Source organism: Dipteris shenzhenensis, chromosome 13 (assembly GCF_047967505.1).
Source record: "Dipteris shenzhenensis isolate YYH24624 ecotype China chromosome 13, Dip_SZ_1.0, whole genome shotgun sequence".
In the NCBI taxonomy this organism is placed as follows: domain Eukaryota; kingdom Viridiplantae; phylum Streptophyta; class Polypodiopsida; order Gleicheniales; family Dipteridaceae; genus Dipteris; species Dipteris shenzhenensis.
Window position 1 is genome coordinate 55,188,986 of NC_141608.1, and position 25,081 is coordinate 55,214,066.

Below are 25,081 nucleotides of genomic sequence, written 5' to 3' on the forward strand. Positions count from 1 at the left end.
GAAGGCCAGTGCGGGATATAAAATCCGGTAATATACATAGGGGGCCCATCCCTTTGCATTTTTAGCCATAAAAAGTGCTTATATACATCCACTTTGTGTAGCTCAATTGTGCTCTATGGATGCTCCTTATAATAGCAGGCAATTGCCCTCCATCCTCTTTTACCAGAATGCGGTTGCGCATCACATATCCGGGCCAGGGGGCTCTGGAGCAATGATGGCGAGACCTCCTGCGCTCTAGGGCTGAATAATGGTCTGCCAAGCCACTCAAGCTAAAACCACACAGGCAGCTCCATTTCAAGATTACAGACAGAAAATTAGACAAACTCCAGCACGATCATTTTTGTTCTTTTTCTTTCGTGTTGCTTTTCTCTACTTCGTGCTCAGCATGCATTTGAAAGTACAGGACACCCCGACTAGGATCCCCAGGGCAACTGCATCATTGGATCCCCTCTTGCGGGTTTGTATTAATTGCAAGAAAGATCAATTACAAAGAAATCCTGCTGTAGCAGCCTGTAGCAGTCCAAAAGCTAGACTAGATTCTTTACAAGAGGTGAGGCTTATCTCAAAACCTCCAAAAATAGTAACTGGCCACATGCTTACACCTTGTGCTTCACTGGAAGCTTAGGGGGGGCAACCATGTCCTAAACCAATTGGAACCAATGCGGACACGTTCTGTCACCCTGTCATATAAAGCCACGACAGCCCATATAACCTCCTATCCATAACCCAAATCCTGGAGTCATCTGATGAGTCGGGCGTGTGGTATTGTGTCAAATGCCTTGTGGAAGTTCACAAAACAGCAATAGACTCTCTGTCTCGTGTGTCTAGCCTCCTCAATGATGTATTAACGTCATCAAAAGCCCTCGCGGGGCTATGCGACAAAGAGCGCGACAAGAGATCTCATACAAGCCACATGGGGCTGAAACTGAAAATTTTTAAAAAAGGGGTAACAGTAAGAGAGCAGTACCATAAGCATCTACTGTTTGCGTGGGTGCAGAGAGCAATATACAAGATATCATCAGGATGTATCGTGTCGATCGGGTGCCAAAGTAGCTTGATGAGTAGAGAGGATTTCCTGTATCAATAGCTGTCGAGTAGAGCTACGACGTGGGGGTGGACAAGGTCTATGTGTATGGCGGATTTTGAGAGACATATGAGCAGTGACACCATGGCTAGAGCGATGCTCTCCAAAAAGGGAGGGGATCAGGCGAGCTCGGATAGTGTAGGCAGTAGGCTTGTGATGTCGTCTCCAATCGGCATGGAGCTCAGAGATCACCTCATCAGCTGAGTCAGAGTGACCCAGTACAATCTCAAGTGTGAAGAAGTCAGTAACATGTCGCCGTCTCCTATCTATCTAATCGGCTATGGTCTCTCGCTGCTGCTGTCTCGTTTGTCGTATGAGCATGTCTCTGTGTCTCCTCATCTCTAGGAGATAAAGACCAACACAAACTTGGTCATAGAAATGGATCAGTCATGTGAGTGGACCAAAACCAGAGCCCTCTAGGAAGAGTCAATGGTATCGTCCACGTATCTCGTAGTAGATTGGGCAAAAAACATAAGAAGTGCTCTTTTGTCTCGATCATCCCTGTGGTGCATAGTCTACAGAGTCGTCTCTCTCTAGGGATCCCTGTTGCTCGCCCTGCCTCAATCTCAAGCTGATGTGACGAGACCCGCATGTGTCCGATACCAATCCTCAAGGCGTGTGATACCCGCCGGTCCTCAAGGTACTGTGGTCTAGTGATGAAGCCCTCCTCACATATCTTCGAGAATTGATCAAGATAGAAGTGAGTTTTGGTAGGAAGCTCATGGGCTTCGATCTAAACTCTGGATGTATGTAGCTGGAGGAGATCTAACCGAATGATAAGGTTAATCTCATCTCGTGAGGGGAGTAGTGGGGGAGGGGCATCCAGAATGTACTGAAAAGGAGGCAGCCGATCAATATGTATACCATGTCTAGTAGGCCAAAGGGAGACACGTGCATACCACCCTATGGTGTCGCCACTCTCTGCTAGCGGCATGGAGGAGACTAGTGCTGTTACCAACTTGTAATCAAATCATTGATTAATAAAGTTTGACCAAGTTTGACTTTAGTCAATGCATGAAATGTATGGTCAAAGTGGGCTGATTCCAGTCAAGGATTTGACTTGGGAATTCGAGAGCCCAGTGGGTTGTTTAACTATGGATTTAATTAATCAACTGGAAGAGAAACATATGGACAGGGTCAAAGTAGTCAAGCAGGACTTGGAGGATTCGGAGTCAAGGGGAACCGGAACCCCTGTGGGTTAAGTCCAAAGAACCGAAAGAATGGGACTACCGGCCCAAGGGACTGACAATGGTCATGCCTGAAACGCGGAAGAACATGGGACTACCGGCCCACTGGTCATGCCTCAAACGCGGGAGAACATGGGACCACCGGCCCACAGGATTGACATCGGTCATGCTTGAAACGCGGAAGAATATGGGAACCGGCCCAAGGGTTGTACTTCGGTCAACCAGGAATCCGGCGTTGACTTCGGTCAAAGGACATTGATCATGAGGATTCAGATCAATGAGGGTTGGATTGACCCAGCAGTATATGTTTTATGTTGTGTGTACACACATGTGGTCAGTGGGGACGCCCACACGTGACTAGGATTAGTCAAAGAAAAGAATTGTTTTATTTGCATGCAAATGAATGGCTAACATTGAACGGGTGCCATGATTGGTGCTAGCTTAAATGTGCAGGTACCAGGTAGGGTTGGATTACCCTCTTGTACATGGAAGCTGTCGGCGATATTTAGGTGCCAGGCGACGGTGCCTAGCTAGGGGTCGCGTATTCCTAGGGTCGAGACTAGTTAGAGACGGCTTTAATTTTAAAAGCCTAGCTAGCCTTTGAGGATAGACTTTGACTAAAGTTGAGCAATAGAGAATTGCCATGTAATATCATTCTAATTGTAATGTCTTTTGTGACTTATCCTCACATAGAGAACTATACTTGTGCATTATGGATGATCCAACTCTCCCACATTCTACTTTGTAACTGAACTGAGTTTTCGAGTGGAATAAAAACCTTCGGGGGGGTCCAGCCAGGGCGTTGCTCTGGGCCTCAGTCGAGTGTTGAGAGAGGGAGAGAAAAATCTACATTTCAACGGTACTTTCAATTCAGCAGACTGTTTCTCTAGCATGCAACTATGGATGCTTGTGCTCACAACGATGTTGCAGAGATTTCACAGGTGCAGGTATAATGGGTGCAATGATGGTGGTAGATTAGAAAGCAGCAATACAGGGGAAAGCCCTGTCCCTTGTCTTACAAGTGCTATGTTCGGAGCCGCCATGTAGGTAGGTTGTGGACTTTGTGAAGGAAGGTAACAGTCTGAAAGAGGGCATCTATCTATAGCGGTGCCATGGCAAACTCGGCCTGAATGAATTGGTGGGGAACTGACGGATTACTACAAATCATCCTAGAGCCCATGATGACCTGAAGCCGCTCGAATCTGGCCCATACTGCCACTGAAATATCACATGCCCAGAAAGGTGCTGCGTACATGGCAGTCGGTCTGACTAGGGTATCAAAAAGCCAGCCCTTCGTAGGTGGATCCTGGAAATGTGCCTGGAAACATCATCTTTCTAGTCGTGCTAGAGCTTCCTGTCCTCAAGTGAGGCGAGCTCTAGCTGCCTGAGTCATCCTGAAGATTCCTGTCCTCAAGTGAGCCGAGCTCTAGCTGTGTGAGTCATCCTGAAAAGTGGCCCTGTGAACACTGCTCCCAGGTATGTGTAGGATTGTACAATCTCAACTGGTTGGCCTCGGTATAGGAAGGGGCTGGTGGGCTGTGATAATCTCAATAGTGCAGCAGGGGAAGTATTGAAGACCATAATCTTGGTCTTCTCAAGATTAACAGACAGATCCCGATCGAGGCAAAACTCCTCCTAGTGTCTCTGTAAGCCCTCTGCTGAAGATGATAGGAGAATAATGTCATCTGCATATAGTAGGATCTGTATCATCACATTAGTCAAAAGTGATCCCTCGCCGCCAAGCCGGTCAATGAAAGAGGTAATCTCGTCGATGTAGAGGCCAAAGAGAGTCGGTGAGAGTGGGCAGCCATGCTTAACTCCAATAGTGCTCTCTATCTAGCCTGACAGGCCTCCTGGGGCACGGACTCTGCCTCAAACAGACTCATATAGGCACATGACTCCCCAAATAATACTGTATGGTATATGCATCTCTTGCAGACGTCTGATCAAGCGAGAGCGTGGGACAGTGTCGAAAGCCTTCGTGAAATCCACAAAGCAAGCATAGACCTTTTGACGTCGCGTTCTCGCCTCCTCAATGACTGCTCTGAGAGTGAAAATGTGGTCGAGGGTGGAATGTTGTTTGTGAAAGCTAGCTTGTCCAATGGCCCGTAGACCGTGTGCCTCAGTGTAGGTGCTGAGCTGCCTCTCTAGAACTGATCCATATATCTTGGCCAAGGTATGACCAATTATTAGTGTGTGGGAGTTCTCTGGGGCCATTTAGTCACCAGCCTTGTATATGGGTATAATGGTGGAGGTATCTGTCACCATTTATTGATATCCCAAGGTTAATAAAGTGTTTTGACCAAGTTTGACTTTTGTCAAAGAATATTTTTAATGATCAAAGTTATATTGACTTTCAAGGGATTGACCTCGGTCAAAGATGTTTGACCTCGATCAAAGTGGGTTGACTTTGGGTCAACCAAGTAATTAATAATAATATGTGCACATATATGTGTGTGGGGACGTCCGCTATGACTGGGATTAGTCAAGTTTATTATTTTTAATGATGCATGCAAGGCTAACTATTAATGTGCGCTCGTTGTGGTGCCATTAGAATTGTTACAGGTACCCGGATGTATTAAAAAGGATTTTAAAGAGCGGGACACACGCATCGGCTTGCCAAGGCTCATGTGACCGAGCGCGCATAAGTAGCTTCGAGTGTGTGCGGCAGCTAGCTAGGTGGCTTGTACCTAGCAGCTAGCGGCTAATGTGAAGGCACATGACCAGTTACTATTTTTAGAGGTTTGAGATAAGTCTCACCTCTTGTAATGATTCTAGACTAGTTCTTAGTTCTGGGATTTTGGAAGACAGGCTGCTTCTGCAGTTACTTGTAATAAAACTTTCTTGCAATAATACCAAACCCGCAAGGGGGGATCCAGGAAAGGAGTTGCCCTCGATCCTAGTGGGGGTGTAGACTAGCTTTCAAATGTATGTTGTGTATGAAGAAAAAGAGCAGGGAAAAGAAACAAAATTTTAGACGTGCTGCAGTTTTGTGAATCTCTATGTGTGTAATCTTGAAAAGGAATAGCCTGTTTATGTTATAGTACCTCAGGTGGTTCGTCCCTAGCCTACACCTTAGATCCGCTTAGTTAGGCCGCTCCACTTCCTTTTCTTCCTCACTCGGTTCTCAAGAGTTGCCATTGGAGTTGTACCGCTTTGGCCCTTGGGACTATCTAGATGTGCTTGTTTGGGCATCAATATTTTCTTTCTCTGCAAGGGGATAAATGGGAAGATCACTGCTCTTGCCCCATCAGATGGACCGAGTTACTCTTTCACGCTTCTCAATGATGGGACCAAGGAGTGGTCAGATGACCTTGCTTGGGAGGCCGTTTGTGCGCAGACTCGGGAGCAAGTACAAGGATGGATTGGCACCGTGGCTGGAGAGTTACTTAGGCAACAGTTTCAGGCAGGTGATGTTCGCTTGAGGTGGCACTGCAACGCCAAGTGGTTTTGCCTTACGGTGATCGTTTGGCCTTCGCTTCATTGAATATATCTACAGTATTTTTGGCCTTGTACGGGAGCGAAGCAAAGGTGGATAGTCCGGGGTGGTGCCTGGGACGATAGTGTCAGATCATAGTCGTGTGATCATGACTCTAGACGAGGCGGCTCATTCCATAGCCTCGGTTCTTGCAGGATCTGGAATTCTTTCTCTTTTGGAGTGGAGGTTCATAGCCATATTGTGGATATGTGGGATAGGGAGTGGGATGTTTGTGGTGACTTGGCGGAGCAGGTGACACAGGCTTCAGCAGATTCGAGCATCATTTGTTAGGAGGCAGGCCCAGCCAGAGTAATGGGCCAGGGGGAGGGGTCTCCGCAAAGACCTCGCTTCCATTCAACGTATGCAGCAGGCAGCTCGAGGTTCTGAGGAGCTCCGGCTTCAGGAGATCCGTGCACGTTCCATGCTGGAGGAGTCAATGCAACGACAATCAGATTTCTCCTTCCATGCTTCCACATCCTTTTGGGCGAGGGAAGGTGATAGGATGAGGTGTGAGTTCTTTCAGACACATGGTCAGAGATCTTCAAGGGAGCAAATTCGCAGTTTCAAGGCCCAGGATGGTAGCCTTGGGATGGCCCTAAGGAGGTCATGGAGATTGCCACAGGGTATTATTGGACACTGTTTCTGTAGGAACAATGCATGCCAAGGATATTGTGTGCTAAGTCTCATAGACCATGTTTCCCTATTTGGGAGGGGGATTTGCATGTTCTGCTATGGTATCTATAGGAGCTGGACAACGTGGGCCAACCCGTAACCGGGCGTGGGCAGATGCTCATGAGAGCAAGTGACTGGGCGTGATGCTGATGCGTGACCTGGAGTTGATGCAGCAGGTTTGGGGCAGTGTGTCAAGCAGCAGGCGCAGGCGTAGACCAAATGGTGCGGGTATAAACAGCAGGTCGCAGCAGGAGGCAACAGGTTGTGGATGAGGCAACAGGTCAGGGGTAAAAAACAGGAGGCAAGTATATCAGGGTGGAGGTGATCATCTATGGCACGTGGGCCAGGGCGGAAGTAAGCAGCTATGGCGCGAGGGTGCAGGACAGAAGTGAGCGGCAATGGAGGAAGAAGGAAGGAGGCAAGGAGGAAGAGAAAGAAAGAAGAAAGAAAGTTTATTAAAATCTTTGGGAGACCGTGAAGGTCTACGAGACTAAAGATAATTGATACAGTGGGCATTACGGTGGCGGTCTCAAAACGAACCAGCCGAGCCGTGTCTACCAAAAAATATATAGAGGATGGTGTGTCTAGTCGTGACACAAAAAATGTCTATCTCTATCTCCAGATAGTACAAAAATGTTACAAAATGGTGATACAAAAAAAGGAGACCATGGCAGTCATCAGAGGCCAATCACAAAGTGGCCATTGGGTGGGAGGCTGAAAAAAATCCTGCAATGAATGATTGGCCTCTGACGTCTCGCTGCTTGATGGAGGTCGAGGTCAGTTGTTGGGGGTGGCAAGCGGCCCTGTGGCGAATGAGTGTATTTTTAGCCATAAAAAGTGCTTATATACATCCACTTTGTGTAGCTCAATTGTGCTCTATGGATGCTCCTTATAATAGCAGGCAATTGCCCTCCATCCTCTTTTACCAGAATGCGGTTGCGCATCACATATCCGGGCCTGGGGGCTCTGGAGCAATGATGGCGAGACCTCCTGCGCTCTAGGGCTGAATAATGGTCTGCCAAGCCACTCAAGCTAAAACCACACAGGCAGCTCCATTTCAAGATTACAGACAGAAAATTAGACAAACTCCAGCACGATCATTTTTTTTCTTTTTCTTTCGTGTTGCTTTTCTCTACTTCCTGCTCAGCATGCATTTGAAAGTACACGACACCCCGACTAGGATCCAGGGCAACTGCATCATTGGATCTCCTCTTGCGGGTTTGTATTAATTGCAAGAAAGATCAATTACAAAGAAATCCTGCTGTAGCAGCCTGTAGCAGTCCAAAAGCTAGACTAGATTCTTTACAAGAGGTGAGGCTTATCTCAAAACCTCCAAAAATAGTAACTGGCCACATGCTTAAACCTTGGCCTTTAACTGCTAGGTACAAGCCACCTAGCTAGCCACACACACCCACTCTAGAATTCTTTTGCACGCCCTCGGTCACATGGGCCTTGGCAAACTGGTGCATGGGTCTCGCTCTTTAAGAATCTCTTTTAATTCACCCGGGTACCTGTAACAATACTAATGGCACCATAACAAGCGCACCTTAATTGTTAGCCTTGCATGCATCTTTAAAAATAATAAGCTGTACTAATTCTAGTCACAGTGGGCGTCCCCACACACATATATGTGCACATAATAATATATATACTTGGTTGACTCAAAGTCAACCCACTTTGACCATGGTCAAACCTCTTTGACTGAGGTCAAAGACCTTTGACCGAGGTCAATCCTTTTGACCAAAGTCACACCGAGTTTTTGGATGATTTAATATCAATCCCTTGGGCCGGTTCCCCATTAAAACTTTCAGGATTTCTGGATTAAACCACTTGGGTCGGTTCCCATTCTTTGTTCTCTGGATTTCCTGGAATTTTAACCACTTGGGTTCAGTGCCCCTTTTTTATTTTTCTCTCCGGATCTCTGGAATCAAACCACTTGGGTCCGGGTTCGATTCCTTGTTCTCTGGATTTCGTGGAATTTAAACCACTTGGGTCCAGTGCCCTACTCTTGGAATCCTCCAAGTCATTTTTAACTTTGATCGGGTCACTTTGACTTTGACCGGGTCACTAGCACATTAAATAGTGCTTCTTGGGAATCCTCCCCTTTTTATACTTAGAATCCTCTAAGTCTTTCAGAATCCTTTGAACTCTTTGACTTTAATTAAATCATTAATTAAAAGTCAACATGACTTTGACCGTTAAAAAGATCCTATGACTGAAGCGGTCAAAACTTGGTCAATGCTTTATTAATCTTGGGATATCAATAAATGGTGACATCCCCTCGGCTTCTAATCAGTTTTCCTCAACTGAAAAGCCTCCTTATATACATCCAGTAGCTGCAGATGAGTAGACAAGATGTCCTCATCCATCCACTTGGCATTCATAGCATAATAATTTTTAAAATTTACAAGAAATCTAAATTTCTTTACGCCCTTGGGGCCCTTATGTACGGTATGGTACACAATCTGCTCAGGTTGGAGGATCTCCTCCAACTCTTCTACCTCTGGTGGGTCTTCCAGAACTAGATCCACTGGTTCTGGTCCTTGGTACTTCTTCAGAAGGCTAATGTGAAATGCATTATGTATTTGCCAATGCGCAGGCAGCTCCAACCTGAAGGCAACTTCATTGATCATCTCAGAAATCTTGAAAGGACCATAGTTTCTGAGTGACAACTTAACATACACTTTTTCCTTGCCTTTCTTCTTGCGGAGTCTAGCCTTTTCAAACTTTAGAAGTACCCAATCTCCCTGCTTGAGATCCATGTGTCTTCTATGTTTATCTGCAGCCTTCGTATGCTTCTCTAGAGACCTTTCAATGGCTGTCGGCACCTGAGTAAATGCTGTCTCAAGATCTCTAACATACTCATATGCTGCAAATATCTCATCTTTTGTCCTGAGGATAGGTGGCAGAATCACCTTCCCATAGATGATCTCAAAGGGTGCTTTTCTTGTGGACGAATGCACTATATTATTATATGCAAATTCCACTAGTGGAAGATACTTTTCCCACTCTGCTTTCCGCTCAGCCACATAGCATTTCAACATGTCCAATATTGTTGAGTTTGCTATCTCACTCTGACCGTCTGTCTGGGGATGGAATGCAGAGGAAAAATCCAGCTTTGTCCCCATGTCGTCAAACAACGCTCTCCAGAATAGGCTGGTCATTCTGGGGTCACGGTCATTTACAATGGACTTTGGCATCCCATGGTGCTTGAAGATCTATGCCAAAAAGACTTTTGCCATATGATCTACCTTGATTGTCTTCTTGACAGGCAGGTAATGGGCTTGCTTACTGAATCTGTCAATGATGGTCGAGATACCATCATTCCCATTTCTCGTGGTTGGCAATTCAAAAATAAAGTCCATTGCAACACTTTCCCACGGTGCCTGTGGGATTGGTAGAGGCATCAACAGGCCAGGAGTCTTGTGTCTGTCATACTTCACTTTCCGACAGATTAGGCATTCAGTTACATACTAAGTATGTCTTTCCGCATGGCTGGCCAAAAGAAGTACCTCTCTATTGCCTTAGTGGTGGCTGCAATTCCTCGGTGCCCAGCATAAGGTGGTGCATGGCACTCATCCAAAATCTTTTGCCTCATCTCTTGGGTCACACATAAACAGTCATCTTTCATCAAATATCCTTCTTTGACTGAATATTGACTTGAGGACAGTCCTTCCTGCATTTGCTGCCATATTTTCTTAAAATCAGAATTAGTGGCATACTGTTCTCTCATCTTTGCTAAGTCCTGATGATGCGCAATTGTAACATTGCTGATCTGTGGCCTCTTGGACAAAGCATCTGCCACTTTATTCTGAGTCCCTCGGGTGGGTATGATCTGAAAATGATACATAGACAGCATATTTGCCCACCTCATATGCTTCTCAGATATCTTGGTCTGAGTAAGGAAATATCTCTCATACCATCGCGCAGGAGCTCCTTCCCTTCCGCTGGCAGCTCGTTGCACCTGCTCGGGGATTACCCACCTGCGTAGCTGGTGTAGCCCCGCACCTCAACTCGCACCTCAGCAGCTCATCAGCCATCGCACAAAAGCAACGCCGCTCAGTTATACCATCGCACAGGAGCTGGCAGCTCGTTGCACCTGCTCAAGGATTACCCACCTGCGCAGCTGGTGTAGCTCGTAGCCCTGCACCTCAGCTCGCACCTCAGCAGCTCATCAGCCATCGCACAAAAGCAACGCCGCTCAGTTTGGTCAGCTCGCACCTCAACAGCCCGTCATACCATCGCACAGGAGCTGGCAACTCGTGCACCTGCTCGAGGATTACCCACCTGCACAGCATGACCATGCTATGTGAGCTGCCCATGTGACTCAGCTGTCCACGTGACTCACTTGCTACTGCATGCCCTGCCCCATGTGCGACCTGTCTGCTTGGGACCTTTGCCCCCTGAGATTGCCCCCTGCGTAACTCTCTCTCCCCCTCGCTGCCTCCAGTCCGCCACCTGCCTTCCACGCTGCCTGTCTCCAGCTCCTTGCCTCCAGCCGCCTACGCTTCCTCCTACCTCGCTACCTGCTGCTGCTGCTGCTTCTGGGTCTCCCGATTGTGACCTGCTGCTATCTATCGGACGGGAACTGCTGCCCCATGGTCTGAGGGCCCTGGTAAGCTGCAGCCTTGACTTGCCACTGGCCACTACAGCAATGATGAACAAGATTTACCTCTGCAGGAAACTGTGCACCTAAACAAATCCTACCATGGCCCACAAACCCAAACAGTCTCCTAAACCAATTGTGGGAGACATCGCAAAGCGCATCTCCAGGAGTGGATTAGCAATTGACAGCCAACCAGTCCTGAAAACATCGGGTGCAATGGGCACCAACGCAGTTCTTTCCCCCGCAGCCATCATCTCTACTCCGATCTCTACTCCGACCACTGCCTCCCCCACCAGTGTACCCAATACCCCCGTTACCACCGCCCTCAGCCTGCCTCCCACAGGAGAGGGTCACAGTCCCTCACTCCCCACCCAGCTCCCTTTTGTCTCTACCACTCTTATGTCCCGCCTTCCCCTCACTCAGCAGCCTTTCTCCACTCCCCTGCCATATACATCCAGCCTATCCCCCGCGCCCCCCCAAGCATATGCCATGTCCCAGTTCGCACCCCCCCGGGCCCCCTCCCGAGACAATTGATTACATCTTTATGGAGCTACATCGACTACGGGATCATACCGTAGCACAAGATCAGCTTATTCAGAGCATGCGCCAGGAGATCACTCACCTCCGTTAGGAGGTTGTCTCTCTCACTGCTACAGTTACAGCGACCCCGCGCACTATACCTGAGGTGGAGGAGCGGATCGCTACTATCCAAACTGCTATCGCGGAGACTACTAGATGGGTGGATGTTGCGAGACGGGCACCCAAAGCAGCCGTTTCAGCCACCATCGCCGAGCAGGAGTAGAGGGCCAGTAAGGCTCTCAACATCCGAGTACGAGGTATCCCCCGCGCAGATTTCCTCACCTCCTTAGCGGACGCGACTGCGTTCGTGACCTCTACCCTCGGCATCGCCGAGCATGGGATCGAGCATGCATGGCGCACGGGACGGGACCCCACACGCCCACAGCCACTCATCATTCGATTCAGAGATACTCAGGCTCGGCTTGCAGCACTCAGGCAGCGTGCTACACTACGAGACCACCCTACTATTTTCATGGATGAGGATCTCACACCTATGCAGGTGGAAGAGCGGCGCACCCTGCTTCAGCAGCGAGATGTAGCCCGTCAGGAGGGGAAGTGGGCTGTCGTCCGAGATGGCCGCCGAGCCCCACCAGGTACTCCAGACACGGTAGCAGGCTCCCCCCCCCCAAAATAGGGATACATGGTCTATGAGACTCAGACTTAGCACACAGTACCCTTGGCATGCATCATATGGAACTGTAATGGTACCCTATGGTCTGACCCTGGGAATTTCTCAGAGTCATACACTGGACGAGACATCGTTTTCTATACAGAGACACATCAGAGCCCCGAGCGCCCTCTCCCCTTGGTCAATGGCTACTCCTGGGAGTCAGTATTTCGTGACGAGACCAGAGATACTGGGGGGTTCCGTTGATCAGGCGGAGTTGCAGTACTCTTCCGTTCAGCACTCATGAGCTTGATATCCGTGGTCAGACGAGATGTTCATGCCCGTTACCTCTGGCTCCGCTTTCGACGTCCCTCCACATGCGACCTCTTTATTGCAATCTGTTACGTTCCCCCTGAGACGTCACATTTCGCACGGAGGCTACGCGAGGATACAGGGATATCCCCCTACTTAGACCTTTACTCAGACATTGTGGAGTTTTCCAGACGCGGAGAGGTCCTCCTTGTTGGGGATTTCAACGCAAAGACAGGTGCACATCAGACATCACTCCTGGATTTCCACTCAGATCCGGTCCTTTTACCTGAGATGGACACAGGGGACTCGGGCTTCCCCTGCTCCTCGGCAGACAGTCATGCTCCCGTTACTGCGTATGGGCAGGCTCTTCTGGACCTTGGACGTATACATGATTTGGTCATCTACAATGGGCTAGATCGGTGGCCTGCCTCCTCTGGTTTCACATGTTTCCCGCATGGCGGAGAAGCCAGCATCGTCGACTACATTTTGGGATCTCCTGCTTTAGCCACACAGATCACTGACTTCCGTACTGCACCCTTGCCTCCAGGAGCCGACCACACTTACCTTTTCTTTCACATCCTTGCGCCTCGAGCCCCTCCCAGCCACACTCCGCAGTACACTACCTATCATGATATACACTTTGATCATAACCTTTCACCTGATTACTCAGCCCACCTAGCCTCCCTCCTCAGACACATAGACAACGTACCCTCTCTAGATCATCGAGCTGCCCTCATCACCCACTCCCTCCATGATGCAGCACGCCACATATTCCCTTCCACTACTCAGTCCACCCGCCCTCCACCCGTTGGCTCCACCCCTTGCAATAGCTGGTATGATGACGAGTGTAAAGCATTACGCCGCACACTCCGACTCACGACCCAGCGAAACGCTAGGGCCGACCCACATCTCACCAGGACTTATCGCCGACTAGTCCGCCGCAAGAAGCTAGCCTTCCTTCGCCAGAATGAGGATATGCTACTGAACATTCTATTTAGTAGCAACTCCAAGGATTTCTGGAGGAAATTTCTAGAACGCCGATCTCCTTCCCCCCTCACAGACACTTCCCTCTGGTACTCCTACGCACGTACATTATATGATATCCTTGATCAGCCTCCTCCCGACCTCTCAGACACCCCCCGCCCCACCTCTTGCACCCTCTTCACAACCCAGGGAGTCACCCACGCAACGCTTAAGCTTCATAATGGCCGAGCTAAGGATCATGAGGGCCTATGCACAGAGTTTGTTGCCTATGGCATCAAAACTCTAGCCCCAATCCTGGCAACGCTGTTCAATGAAGCTGTCTGCCACGGGTTCCCCAGAGCCTGGACCCTGAACACTATCACCCCCATCCACAAAGCAGCAGATCCCATGGATCCAGGGAATTACAAGACCATCATGATTGGACATGTTATGTCCAAGATCTATGCATCAGTGTTAGATGGCGAGGTCAGTGCTCGCGCAGAGATACAGGGGCTCAGGGCATCTGGACAGGCCGGTTTTAGGACGGATCACTCGACTTACGATCACATTTTTACACTTCGAGGAATCATTGAGGAGGCCAGACACAGGAGACAGAGAGTATACTGCTGCTTTGTGGATTTTCGCAAGGCATTCGACACCGTTCCCCGTGCTCGACTCGTCAGACGCCTGCAGGAGTTAGGTTACGACTCAGAGGTTATCTAGGCAGTAGTAGCTCTCTATGAGCGGGTGATGGGCCAGGTCAGGATTGGCACCAGCTGGACCTTAGAGATCACGAGCACTATCGGAGTCAAACAAGGATGTCCTTTGTCACCGACTCTCTTTGGTCTCTACATCGACGAGCTCGAGACCACCATCAGGACACTCGGAGGTGCAGGTTGCTCTCTTGCGGAGGCTGTCATCTAGATTCTCCTATACGCAGACGATGTAGTACTACTATCCTCTTCTGCTACTGGTCTTCAGTGACATCTGGATGGACTTCAGGTCTTCTGTGATACCCATGACTTGAAGGTCAACCTTGGGAAAACCAAGGTGATGATCTTGAACACTTCCAGACCGGCTATGCACCGAGAGCAGTTCCTCTTCACCGGAGACCCTGTTGAGATAGTTGACTCTTATACATACTTGGGCGTTGTCTTCTCCGGCCCGATCCTCACGATGCGCCCGGCCATGCATGCCAGGATCAGTCGAGGCTATGCCGCTCTTGCCAGGCTGGAGCGACAGTGCTACCACTCCCACTTCTAGGACCCGCGGACCAAGTCTCTTCTTTTTGATTCTTTGGTCCGCCTAGCAGGCATGTACGGTAGTCCGTGTTGGGGAGCCGATCTTTCAGATACAGAGTGGGCTCGAGTCGAGCGGCTACAGATACTGATGTTTGCTCGGATGATCCGTAGCAAACCATCGGTACCCCACCAGATCATTCTAGCAGAGTTCGGCGCTTCACCCCTACAGCTCGATGCGGCCTTTCAGACTATCACCTACACAGAGTCAGGGATTTCAGCTCCTCCGACGGTCGCCTCCACCTACCTTGGCTAGCCCTATCCTCCTCTATGGCCTTATCCGCTGATGGGGACCAGCGATGCTGGTATAGTCGTCTTTCCAGTTGGTTCACCCGACTGGGCCTTGACTTGGATCGATTGCCTCCTTTTCAGTACAGCCTCGACGCTCCACCATCTCCCTTCTCCCCCACTGACCAGGAGGTCAACCGGATCATTCGAGCGGATCTGCTCCAGCTCCACACTTGGCGGAGATGGTTTCTTCACCCCGAGCTTCTTGTGAAGCTCGACTTTTATCGCCGACACTGCCTCCAGATTTCACAGGAGGGCTTCATCACACCTCCGGGTTACACACAGCTTCATCTACCGCATGCACTCCGGATCTCCCTCGGTCAGTTTAGGGTCTCGTCACACCGATTACGGATTGAGAGCGGACGCGCAGAGGGTATCCCACGAGAGGGCCGTATCTGCTCGCTTTGCGACCTATAGGAGATCTAGTCAGAGGAGCACTTTGCTTTCAGATGCCCCATCTACTATGCCATTCGAGGCCGGTACCACTGCCTCTTCCGCGACAGATTCGGCCCCCTCTCACACATGCTGCAGTTCCCGGACCAGCGATGCCTAGCCGCTTTCCCACATCGGATGACTCGCCACCGAGATGCCTCTCTCCGAGCACGGCGACACCCTTAGCACACACAGCGTGAGGACAGCCAGCGACCCATCAGTGATTTCTTCCAGTCACAGGATACCTCTTCTCGGTCTAGCCGACGACGCGGACGTGAGCGAGAGCCAGAGCCACGGCAGTTGCACCAGCGGACCGACTCACACATCCGGATCCATGACATCTCGTCTTTGCTCTCTGCCCGCCCCACCGGGGTTACCATTGCCCTTATACCCAGGGTCACCCGCCGCCCTCGACGACCGAGCTCGACTAGGCTGTGTGACGTTAGAGGCCAATCATCCATTGCAGGGTTTTTTCCGGCCTCCCATTTGACGGCCCCTCTGTGATTGGCCTCTGACGATCACCACGTGCACATATATATATTGTATCTCCCCCCCTTGGCTTATTTTGGGTTTTTTGTATCATCTCGAGGTAGACACATATTTTTTGTATCAGGACTTGACACACCGTCCTTCATAACCCCCTTTTTAGAAACGGTTGGCTGGCCCGTTTTGAGACCGCCACCGTTCTGCCCATTGTATCAGTTATCTTTAGTCTCATAGACCTTCACGGTCTCCCGAAGACTTTAATAAACTTTCTTTCTTTCTGGTTGGCTGGCCCGTTTTGAGACCGCCACCGTTCTGCCCATTGTATCAGTTATCTTTAGTCTCATAGACCTTCACGGTCTCCCGAAGACTTTAATAAACTTTCTTTCTTTCTGCTGCGTCCTGCTCTCCTGTGAGTGTGACCTTCAAGAGACCTGCTAGGAGAATTGGAGTATGACTCCCCACTAGCTGTAGAAGACAAGCTACGTGTTCTCCTGCAAGAGCGACGGGACCGTCTTCTGCCTTCATGGCGTGACGAGGAAGACCTGCGGGAATGCGTGTGATGACTGCATTCACGGTTTCATCTCCCTCTTTCTTCCACTGACCTGTCCCTTTCCAAGGGCAAAGCAGGTCCTTCGACAGGAGGATTGACTAAACTTTGGAACAGGGGATCTTGCCTAGCCTCTGCCAGTTCAGCAAGTAATTTCTTGTACCGTTCTTCTTTACTTCCCTTCTGTCCTACTGGCACGGGTTCTTGTGAAGCCATTGTGCATATATAGTGAAGTGCATCTGCTGCCTCTTTGTCCACTGCTCTTTTACCTGGATGGTTTCTCAGCAATCTGCAGGCATAAGAATCCTCAGATTCAGAAGTGTACAGGCATACCTTGACTTTGGATTTACTGTTGTCCTTGCATGTCAAATACCCTTGCACAGGCTGTCCCTACAGCTTCAGATCTTCTGACTGAACTGTCCTGGCATTACTTTTTTTTTTCTCACTCAGATGTTTATCCACAAAGCATATGCGCCTAGTATACCCAATAGCCAAGTGCTGAGTGACTGTCACTTTCTCAACAGAGCAAAAAAAAATTAAATGTCCTGTTGAAACTGCACCTTCAAGGTTGCATCATTTAATTCTTACAGGTCTTGCTGTACCGAAGGAGTGCAATAGTGCTTCTTCAACAATTCACTTTAGTTAATCACTTGCATGCAACTTCAATAGCACACAGTTGAATGCTAAAATCAATCAGTGCATTTGAACAGATTTCTTGCACAGTTCGACCGACAAGACATTCACACTTCTTCTTTGCATCGTTTTCTGTCAATAGACACGTTCTGTGTATATGTTATTGTCGTCAAGCTGTTCACACTGCTATAACTTATCCAATGACCAAGTGGTTGACACTATTGAATATTATAAGATGTACCATGCAGGCCTGTATCGGGTAGTTCCCCTGTTCACCCTTGATATACACGATCACCTCAGAAGCACAACGTCAGATTATCGCGATTTTAATTCCCTTTATCGCGATTGATATCTGGTCGCTTTTTCTTCCGTTATCTGAATCAACTTTTGTAATCACTTCGTAGGTTCTGATCACAAGTTTTTTTTTCCTACTTAGACACTCCTGTGCGTCGCGCTTTCTATTTCTTCACAGGGATTATCTGATATCTGAATTGCAACACGACTATCTTTGCATATGCCCCTTCGCGATAGTCTGTTCTTCTCGATTTGGGGAAGAATTCTGTTGCACGTGCCTTGAGCAATGGCACCTAGTCGACTTCGCTCGGTACAGACGTATAATCTATTTTCTTCCTTAGGAAGGTGTCGCATCTTCAGGGACTCGTCCCCAATTTCTATCGGGGCCTAAATTTTTCTAAGATTCCTCAATTCACAGTCGCGGCACATTTACATCCGTCACACAGAGAATTGTTCCCCACTTTTAATTCGGCAGTTTTTTGCACGCTCTATTTTTGAATGAGTCCAGAGCATCTCAAACTTCTCCAAAAGGAATTCTTAGAGAAGACGTCGTGGTGATATTCGCCTTAAAGAATTACTCACACACTGTCGCGATTGAGTGTTATGTCAGAATTTTTCGTTTCTGACTGTCGCGATGCTATTTCCTTCTGGGAATTGCTCCTTTTAATATGTCGCGATGCTTCTTTTTTTCCATGCATCTTCAAACCTCTTCGCTCTCAACTTTGTGTGTCAAGCATCTACCCCCTTCACTTGCACGTTGATTATTGCTGTTCTAGGCATCTTCCCCCACAATCACTTCATGATTTTTGACGAAGGCATCCTGCTGAACAACATTTCTGCTCCAATTTCTGTCGATTCCCAAAAAGGGGCTTTTTCTCAGAAATGCTTCTGCACGATAATTGTTCTCAGAGTACTTCCCAAAACCATTGTGATTCGAGAGAAGCACAGAACTGAGCTCTGATACCACTAAAACCACACAGGCAGCTCCATTTCAAGATTACAGACACAAAATTACACAAATTGCAGCACGACCTTTTTTTTTTTTTCTTTCGTGTTGCTTTTCTCTACTTCCTGCTCAGCATGCATTTGAAAGTACACGACACCCCGACTAGGATCTAGGGCAACTGCATCACTGGATCCCCCCTTGCGGGTTTGTATTAATTGCAAGAAAGATCAATTGCAAAGAAATCGTGCTGTAGCAGCCTGTAGCAGTCCAAAAGCTAGACTAGATTCTTTACAAGAGGTGAGGCTTATCTCAAAACCTCCAAAAATAGTAACTGGTCACATGCTTAAACCTTGGTCTCTAATTGCTAGGTACAAGCCACCCAGCTAGCCACACACACCGACTCTAGAATTCTTTTGCACGCCCTCGGTCACATGGGCCTAGGCAAACTGGTGCGTGGGTCCCGCTCTTTAAGAATCTCTTTTAATTCACCCGGGTACCTGTAACAATACTAATGGCACCATAACAAGCGCACATTAATTGTTAGCCTTGCATGCATTTTTAAAAATAATAAACTTGACTAATCCTAGTCACAGTGGGCGTCCCCACACACATATATGTGCACATAATAATATATATACTTGGTTGACTCAAAGTCAATCCACTTTGACCATGGTCAAACTTCTTTGACTGAGGTCAAAGACCTTTGACCGAGGTCAATCCTTTTGACCGAAGTCACATCGAGTTTTTGGATGATTTAATATCAATCCCTTGGGCTGGTTCCCCATTAAAACTTTCAGGATTTCTGGATTAAACCACTTGGGTCCAGTGCCCCTTTTTATTTTTCTCTCCGGATTTCTGGAATCAAACCACTTGGGTCCGGGTCCCATTCCTTGTTCTCTGGATTTTCTGGAATTTAAACCACTTGGGTCCAGTGTCCCACTCTTGGAATCCTCCAAGTCATTTTTAACTTTGACCGGGTCACTTTGACTTTGACCGGGTCACTAGCACATTAAATAGTGCTTCTTGGAAATCCTCCCCTTTTTATACTTAGAATCCTCTAAGTCTTTCGGAATCCTCCGAACTCTTTGACTTTAATTAAATCATTAATTAAAAGTCAACTTGACTTTGATCATTAAAAAGATCCTTTGACTGAAGTCAAACTTAGTCAAAACTTGGTCAATGCTTTATTAATCTTGGGATATCAATAAATGGTGACACAAGCCCTAGTATCAGTTGTGTCGTCTATACCCACCCAAAAAAAGTTGTGGATCAGCCTCCGCAACTGCACCACGCAAGCCCACAAAAAATACCAGTAGGAGGCCACGTACCAGGCCATAGCCAGAATGACCTAGTTCACCACTAGGGCACATCCTGTTAGAGAAAGGTTGGCACTACTCCAGAATGCACGCTTCCTACGGATGGAGTCAAGGATCGGAAGGAATTGCTAAGCTGGGGTAATGCCAAGGCCCGCCTAGAACCCTAACTACCGGAGAGTTCGCCCCCTGGGGATACACCTTAAGTCCCGCTGAGCTTGAGGCTAGGCCAGCACCCAGCTTACATCCTCGCCCAAGCATTTGTCTCCATAACAGTTATTGACCAGATTTGACTGCCACAACAAGTGGCCTCTTCGCTCAGGTAGAATCTCTTTTCACAAAGTCGTGTAGCCCCAGGGCCCTATGATACTTGAATAAAAGACATCACCTTGCTTCTCAATTCACTCTACAAGGTGCTGCAAGTAGGAGGGGTAGCACTGCTCCTCGCACTTTGCTACAAAGAGCTGCAATCAAAACATGGCTGCTCTAGGTACCATGATAGAAAAACATAAAACTTGAGGTGGTTCTGCTGCAGACCACTTGAAGAAATATGCGGAAGCTTATTGCCCAGATTGTGAGAGAAGCAAGAGATTCAAGTCATAGAGAGAACAATATACTGACAACCAGAAACATATTCCTTGAAGGAAGATCTATAGCAAAACAACAAATAATGTATCCACGAGTGTACACCGATTGCCTCCAAGGCTGACCCTATGTCTGTCGTAGATCTGTCCGCAAGGACTTAATGATCCTGCTTAGGTCTGCCCTGAGTGTCTGCAACAAAGAGTGCTGCTACTCATGAGTATGCGCCGAGTGCTCCACTAGGTCTGACCCTGTTTCTGTCCACCGAACCTTCCAACAAGTGGCAAGGACACACGTGAAATCGGCCTTCAACACATTTTGGAATGAGGCTGCTGCAGCAGCACTGTGAAGGAAACATGGCAGGAGTGGCAGCAGATGAACTCTGTCAGATGATGTGTTTAAAATGAGGATGGGCAGCAAAGGCCCCTCTTATAGGGCTTAAGGGAGTGGCCAATCAGCCCCTTGGTTGGCCAAGTACTGACCAGTCATGGTTGGTGAATAGGGCAGACCTGACCAGCCCTGGGGTTGACTTGGCTATCAACCAGTTTTGGCTGGTTTGCCAGCCTGCTTTGGCTGGCCTTTAGCTGGGGTTATAGGCCTACCTCCTATCCCCCTTTTTCTTCCTTTATGCAGGTCACTTAGGCATCTTTTCTGCCAGCTTATTTCCTGGCCCCTGTGGCCTTTTTTCCCCCATCCTCCTGGTCACGTGGAACGGTAAACTCAATCACGGTCTTACACCTGGTGAGCAGAGCCTCCACCTGATCCCTTGTACAAGTTTCGAGAGTTTCAATCTTGTTCTTTCAGCGGTTTTTCTGAAGTCATTAAAGAAGCAAAGCAACAGAGTATCTTTCTCTAGAGGACCTTCTGAAGTTGCACTATTAAGAGCTGCTTATTGCCTGTGAAGTATTTGGGCATAAAGCCTGTTTTAACCCAGGTGGAGATTTTCCTCCATTGAAGTTGTGTACTTTTTCTGTAAGGTTAATTTCTTTGCATATTAGCTGATTCTTTTGTTTAATTTTACACACTTTTTTTTTGGGTTGGAATCCATTTGCTATCATATTACAAGAGGCATTTGTCAGTAAAGGGAGATGTAGTTACAAAATCAGAAAATTTTCATTGTATGACAAGTAAGTAGGATACTCCAGAGGCTGGACCTTCAAAACAATCGAACAACAATTGGCATAAAGATGCCCCTGAAGAAAGGATATTTGGCAATGGGGGGATCACCAAAGACTCTATGTGGGTGCATGTACACAAATATACATGTATGCACTTAGAGATAGAGATGTATATAATAAGGTCTGCAGGGAGGGAGATGTATATAGATTCAACTCGACCTTCATGCCACTGAAAACGAAAATCGAACTCAATACGCGATGCTGAAGGTTTATATAGTATAATGATCTTTGAGGAAGAAAGAGCCATGCGTAATATTTTGGGATGAGCTCAGGAAGATGGTATCCTTAGTATCATTGACAAAATCATATTTTCTTGCTTCAGGGGTAAACAAAAGCGTGGTCGGACACAATCCAGGGATGGAAAGAGGATTAAACAAGCGAATGAGCAAGACCTTGCTGATGATGCTGTTGATGGCGGGTCACGATTATGAGTAATCTTCAGCATAGAGACCAATATTAACTGAAGAGTTCCCCCTCTTACATCTTGGGACTAATAAAATGTTAATTTAGGTTGTGCAAGCTAGCTCATAAGTAGTAAGTTGAGTAAAGTTTCTGTTTTACTGTATCAAAGTAACCCAAAAGTAGACATTTCGAGCCCATTTATGTTGCTTATTATAGGCACATCCACCTGATGCAAAGTGCTCGGTGTTCCATTCCACCTGAACCTGGTTCATTTCTGTATGTGTCAGCAGCTGCACAAGAAGGGGGAGTATGTTTTTTGCTTTGATAACAATCTGCTTGACGTTTGTACATCTGTTTTGGCAATAGAAGGTCCTGGAGAACTTTATACAGGTGCATGCAAAGGGTGATAGAAGAATGGTTTTTATTATGAAGTAAGTAAAGGTACACTGCATAATCTTTACTGTGTGTTGATCATGTGAATTTATTTGTACCATATTCTGCTCATTGTTATTGCACGGTTTCAAATGTTATGGGAATTACCAATCTTCAAGTCTATTCACAAAGAGAGGCTGACAATCATACGAGCGACAGCGATTATATCCTAACATGCATCACGAGATATGTGGCTCATGGAGAGTAAGATCTTATATATATATATATATAGATAGAGAGAGAGAGAGAGAGAGAGAGAGAGAGAGAGAGAGAGAGAGAGGATATGATATATTAAGAGTCTTTCAGGATCTATGGGACTGGTGACCGCTATCAACAAATAGTGATCTATAACTAGTACTTGTTGAGCCAGCTTGTGTGCTAGTTCAAGTACTCGGTTGTGGATTAGCTTGTTGCTCTAATAGATTTTTCAGGTTTCCTTTTTTTTCATCACAGCTTCCTTTGATGTGTGCATATGCTCAGCATCTTAGGATGCTGATTTTCCACCTCCTCTGTGGGGCAGAATCTGCATATTCTTTCTTCTCTTGGGACCCTAGGTCTTGCCCACCTTCCCTTCTCCACCTCTAGATCATGTGAGTTAGTTCTCATTTTACATGTTAGATGTCTCTTAAACATTGATATGTCTTCTCCAAGATATTTGTGTATTAGATTAATTTCTAATTTGTAAAACTGCATGCTTTTCCCTGGGTCTTGCAATAATTTTAGTAGCATCTTCCGTATCACTAACTCTTGATCCCACATGCATCCTCTAGTATATCCACAGCTGTTATGCCCCACAATTCCATCCCATCTGGGTGCCATAGTGGTTTGTGTAGCTTCCAATGCCTCGTGAGTTTTCCCAACTTTGTTGAGGTAAGCCATGTAACCCCCAATTCCCCTATGAGAAATCTTCTATGTAGAGTTTCTATTCTTTTCCAATAGGCCCTAGAGGGCCTAGGAGCCCATGCTTGGAAATCCATAAAGGGTCATTGTTTGTAAATGCTTAGTGTATAGTAATTTTCTCATTTCCCGTTCCATAGGTGTGGCTTCTTGCACTTATTTTGGAAGCTGTACAAAGCTTTCAAACCCCAAGATTCTTCTTTCTACACATGCATTCCACTTGTAGTTATCAGAAAATTCCAGCCCTAGATATTTGTACAAGTTGATTGTTCCAAAAGGCTCCCCTTCAAAAGTCACATCAATCTGTTTATTGTGAGTTCCAATTACCATGAATTTGTCTTGGCTATGTTGACCAGCAATGCTGAATGATTGTAGAAGACCCCCAGTGCATACAAATGTGCTTGCATTTTTTGCTGAGCTTTTGTGGAGAACATCATCTACGTAAGGCATAACATGCCACATGGACTCCCTTTCCTCTGTTTATCTTGATCTATAAAGAGGCCGAATATAGTTTGTGAGAGGGGGCAACCCTGTTTGACCCCTATGTCATGGCTTATTATAACCTTTCCTTTGGAACATGATTCATCTACTAGTGCTCTGCTAACAACTAGCACTTTCTTGTAGAGCTTGGATGTGGCTTCTGTGACTTCCAAAGGGTCGTGAACTCTTTCAAGTCTTGCCCATAATTTCTTACAAGGTAGTATCTCAAAGGCTTTCTTGAAGTCTACAAAGCAACAATAGATGTCCCCTTTCCTGTCCTCCATTGCTTCTCTTATGGCTACTTGAAGGTCTATTGTTGAATGCTTGAGACAGAAACGTGCCTGCCTTATTCCTTATTCCTTCTGCCTTTGCCCATCCACCGATTTATTATTCGAGTATGGTTCCATATAGGTTTGTCCATCATGTTACTTACCATGATGGTTCGGTAGTTTTTAGCCATCTTGCTGTCCCCTCCATTTTGGATTGATATGATCTTGCTAGTTCTCCTTTCCTTTCAAATGCTTATTCTTAAGCTTGGTAAGCATTTTCTTCATACCCCAATGTGGGAGGACAATAGGTACTCTCCATGACTTCTTAGGTGCTTGAGCTAGAACATATCCACCCCATTCTAGTATTTCAGCGACTATACCTCGTGTTTTTGGGGCCTTTCCATTTGATAGCTTTTCTTCTGTTATGACATTATGTGTTGACTTGGTAGAGAAGTCGTGAGTGACCCTCTTCTTCGTCCCTCTTGAAGAGGTCTTTGATATATTGGGTCATGTCCCTCTCATGTTGATTGTTGCCATATAATTTCTAAAAGAACTTTCGGGGGTTCCGTTTTAGCCTCTCGAAACTCTGAAGTTGCTTTCTCTTGTGAAAATTCTTGTTTTGGTCCTCACTATCTGTTTGTAGACCTTGGCTTTACCCTCCCTCTCATTTGCGTTTGCTGGTTTCCATTCTCTGTGTGTTCTTAGTCATACCAGTGGTCGTAGGGCATGCCTTTGGTCCTCCTCGTTGCAAAATATGCATGGGGTTTTCAATAGTATTTATGTGATACATTTATCCATTGCTTTGCATGTAGAGCGCATCTTACGTTGATAGAGACAAAATGAAATGGGGAAAACAAAAAACAGGAAAAGCTCTGGACCTTGGTAACTGAAAACATTGTACCACCTCTACTCACAAGATATCTTCCTCACCGCAAAATTCAAAATGGTAAATACATTCAGGAAGATCCTCCTCCTCAGGTAGTGTAATATCAGCCCACTCTTCATCTCTAACTCTCAATAACAAAGACCAGGTGTCACCATGGACTTCCGAGAATAAAAATTTAATATAGAAATCATCACTGAAGAAAATTTCTCTAACTTCATTGTCAAGCTCAA

At 47.0% G+C, this 25,081-nt stretch overlaps 1 protein-coding gene across 1 annotated transcript in view; it reads left to right on the forward strand.

Moving 5' to 3' along the window:
- Positions 1-22,149, forward strand: part of LOC147895609 (uncharacterized) — a 57,310-nt gene extending 35,161 nt beyond the window's left edge. The window contains exon 4 of the mRNA XM_087383483.1: positions 21,808-22,149. Within this exon, the coding sequence (XP_087239609.1) occupies positions 21,808-21,916 (109 nt within the window). The 3' untranslated portion in view covers positions 21,917-22,149. The remainder of the gene's footprint in view (positions 1-21,807) is intronic.
- The last annotated feature ends 2,932 nt before the right edge of the window (positions 22,150-25,081 follow it).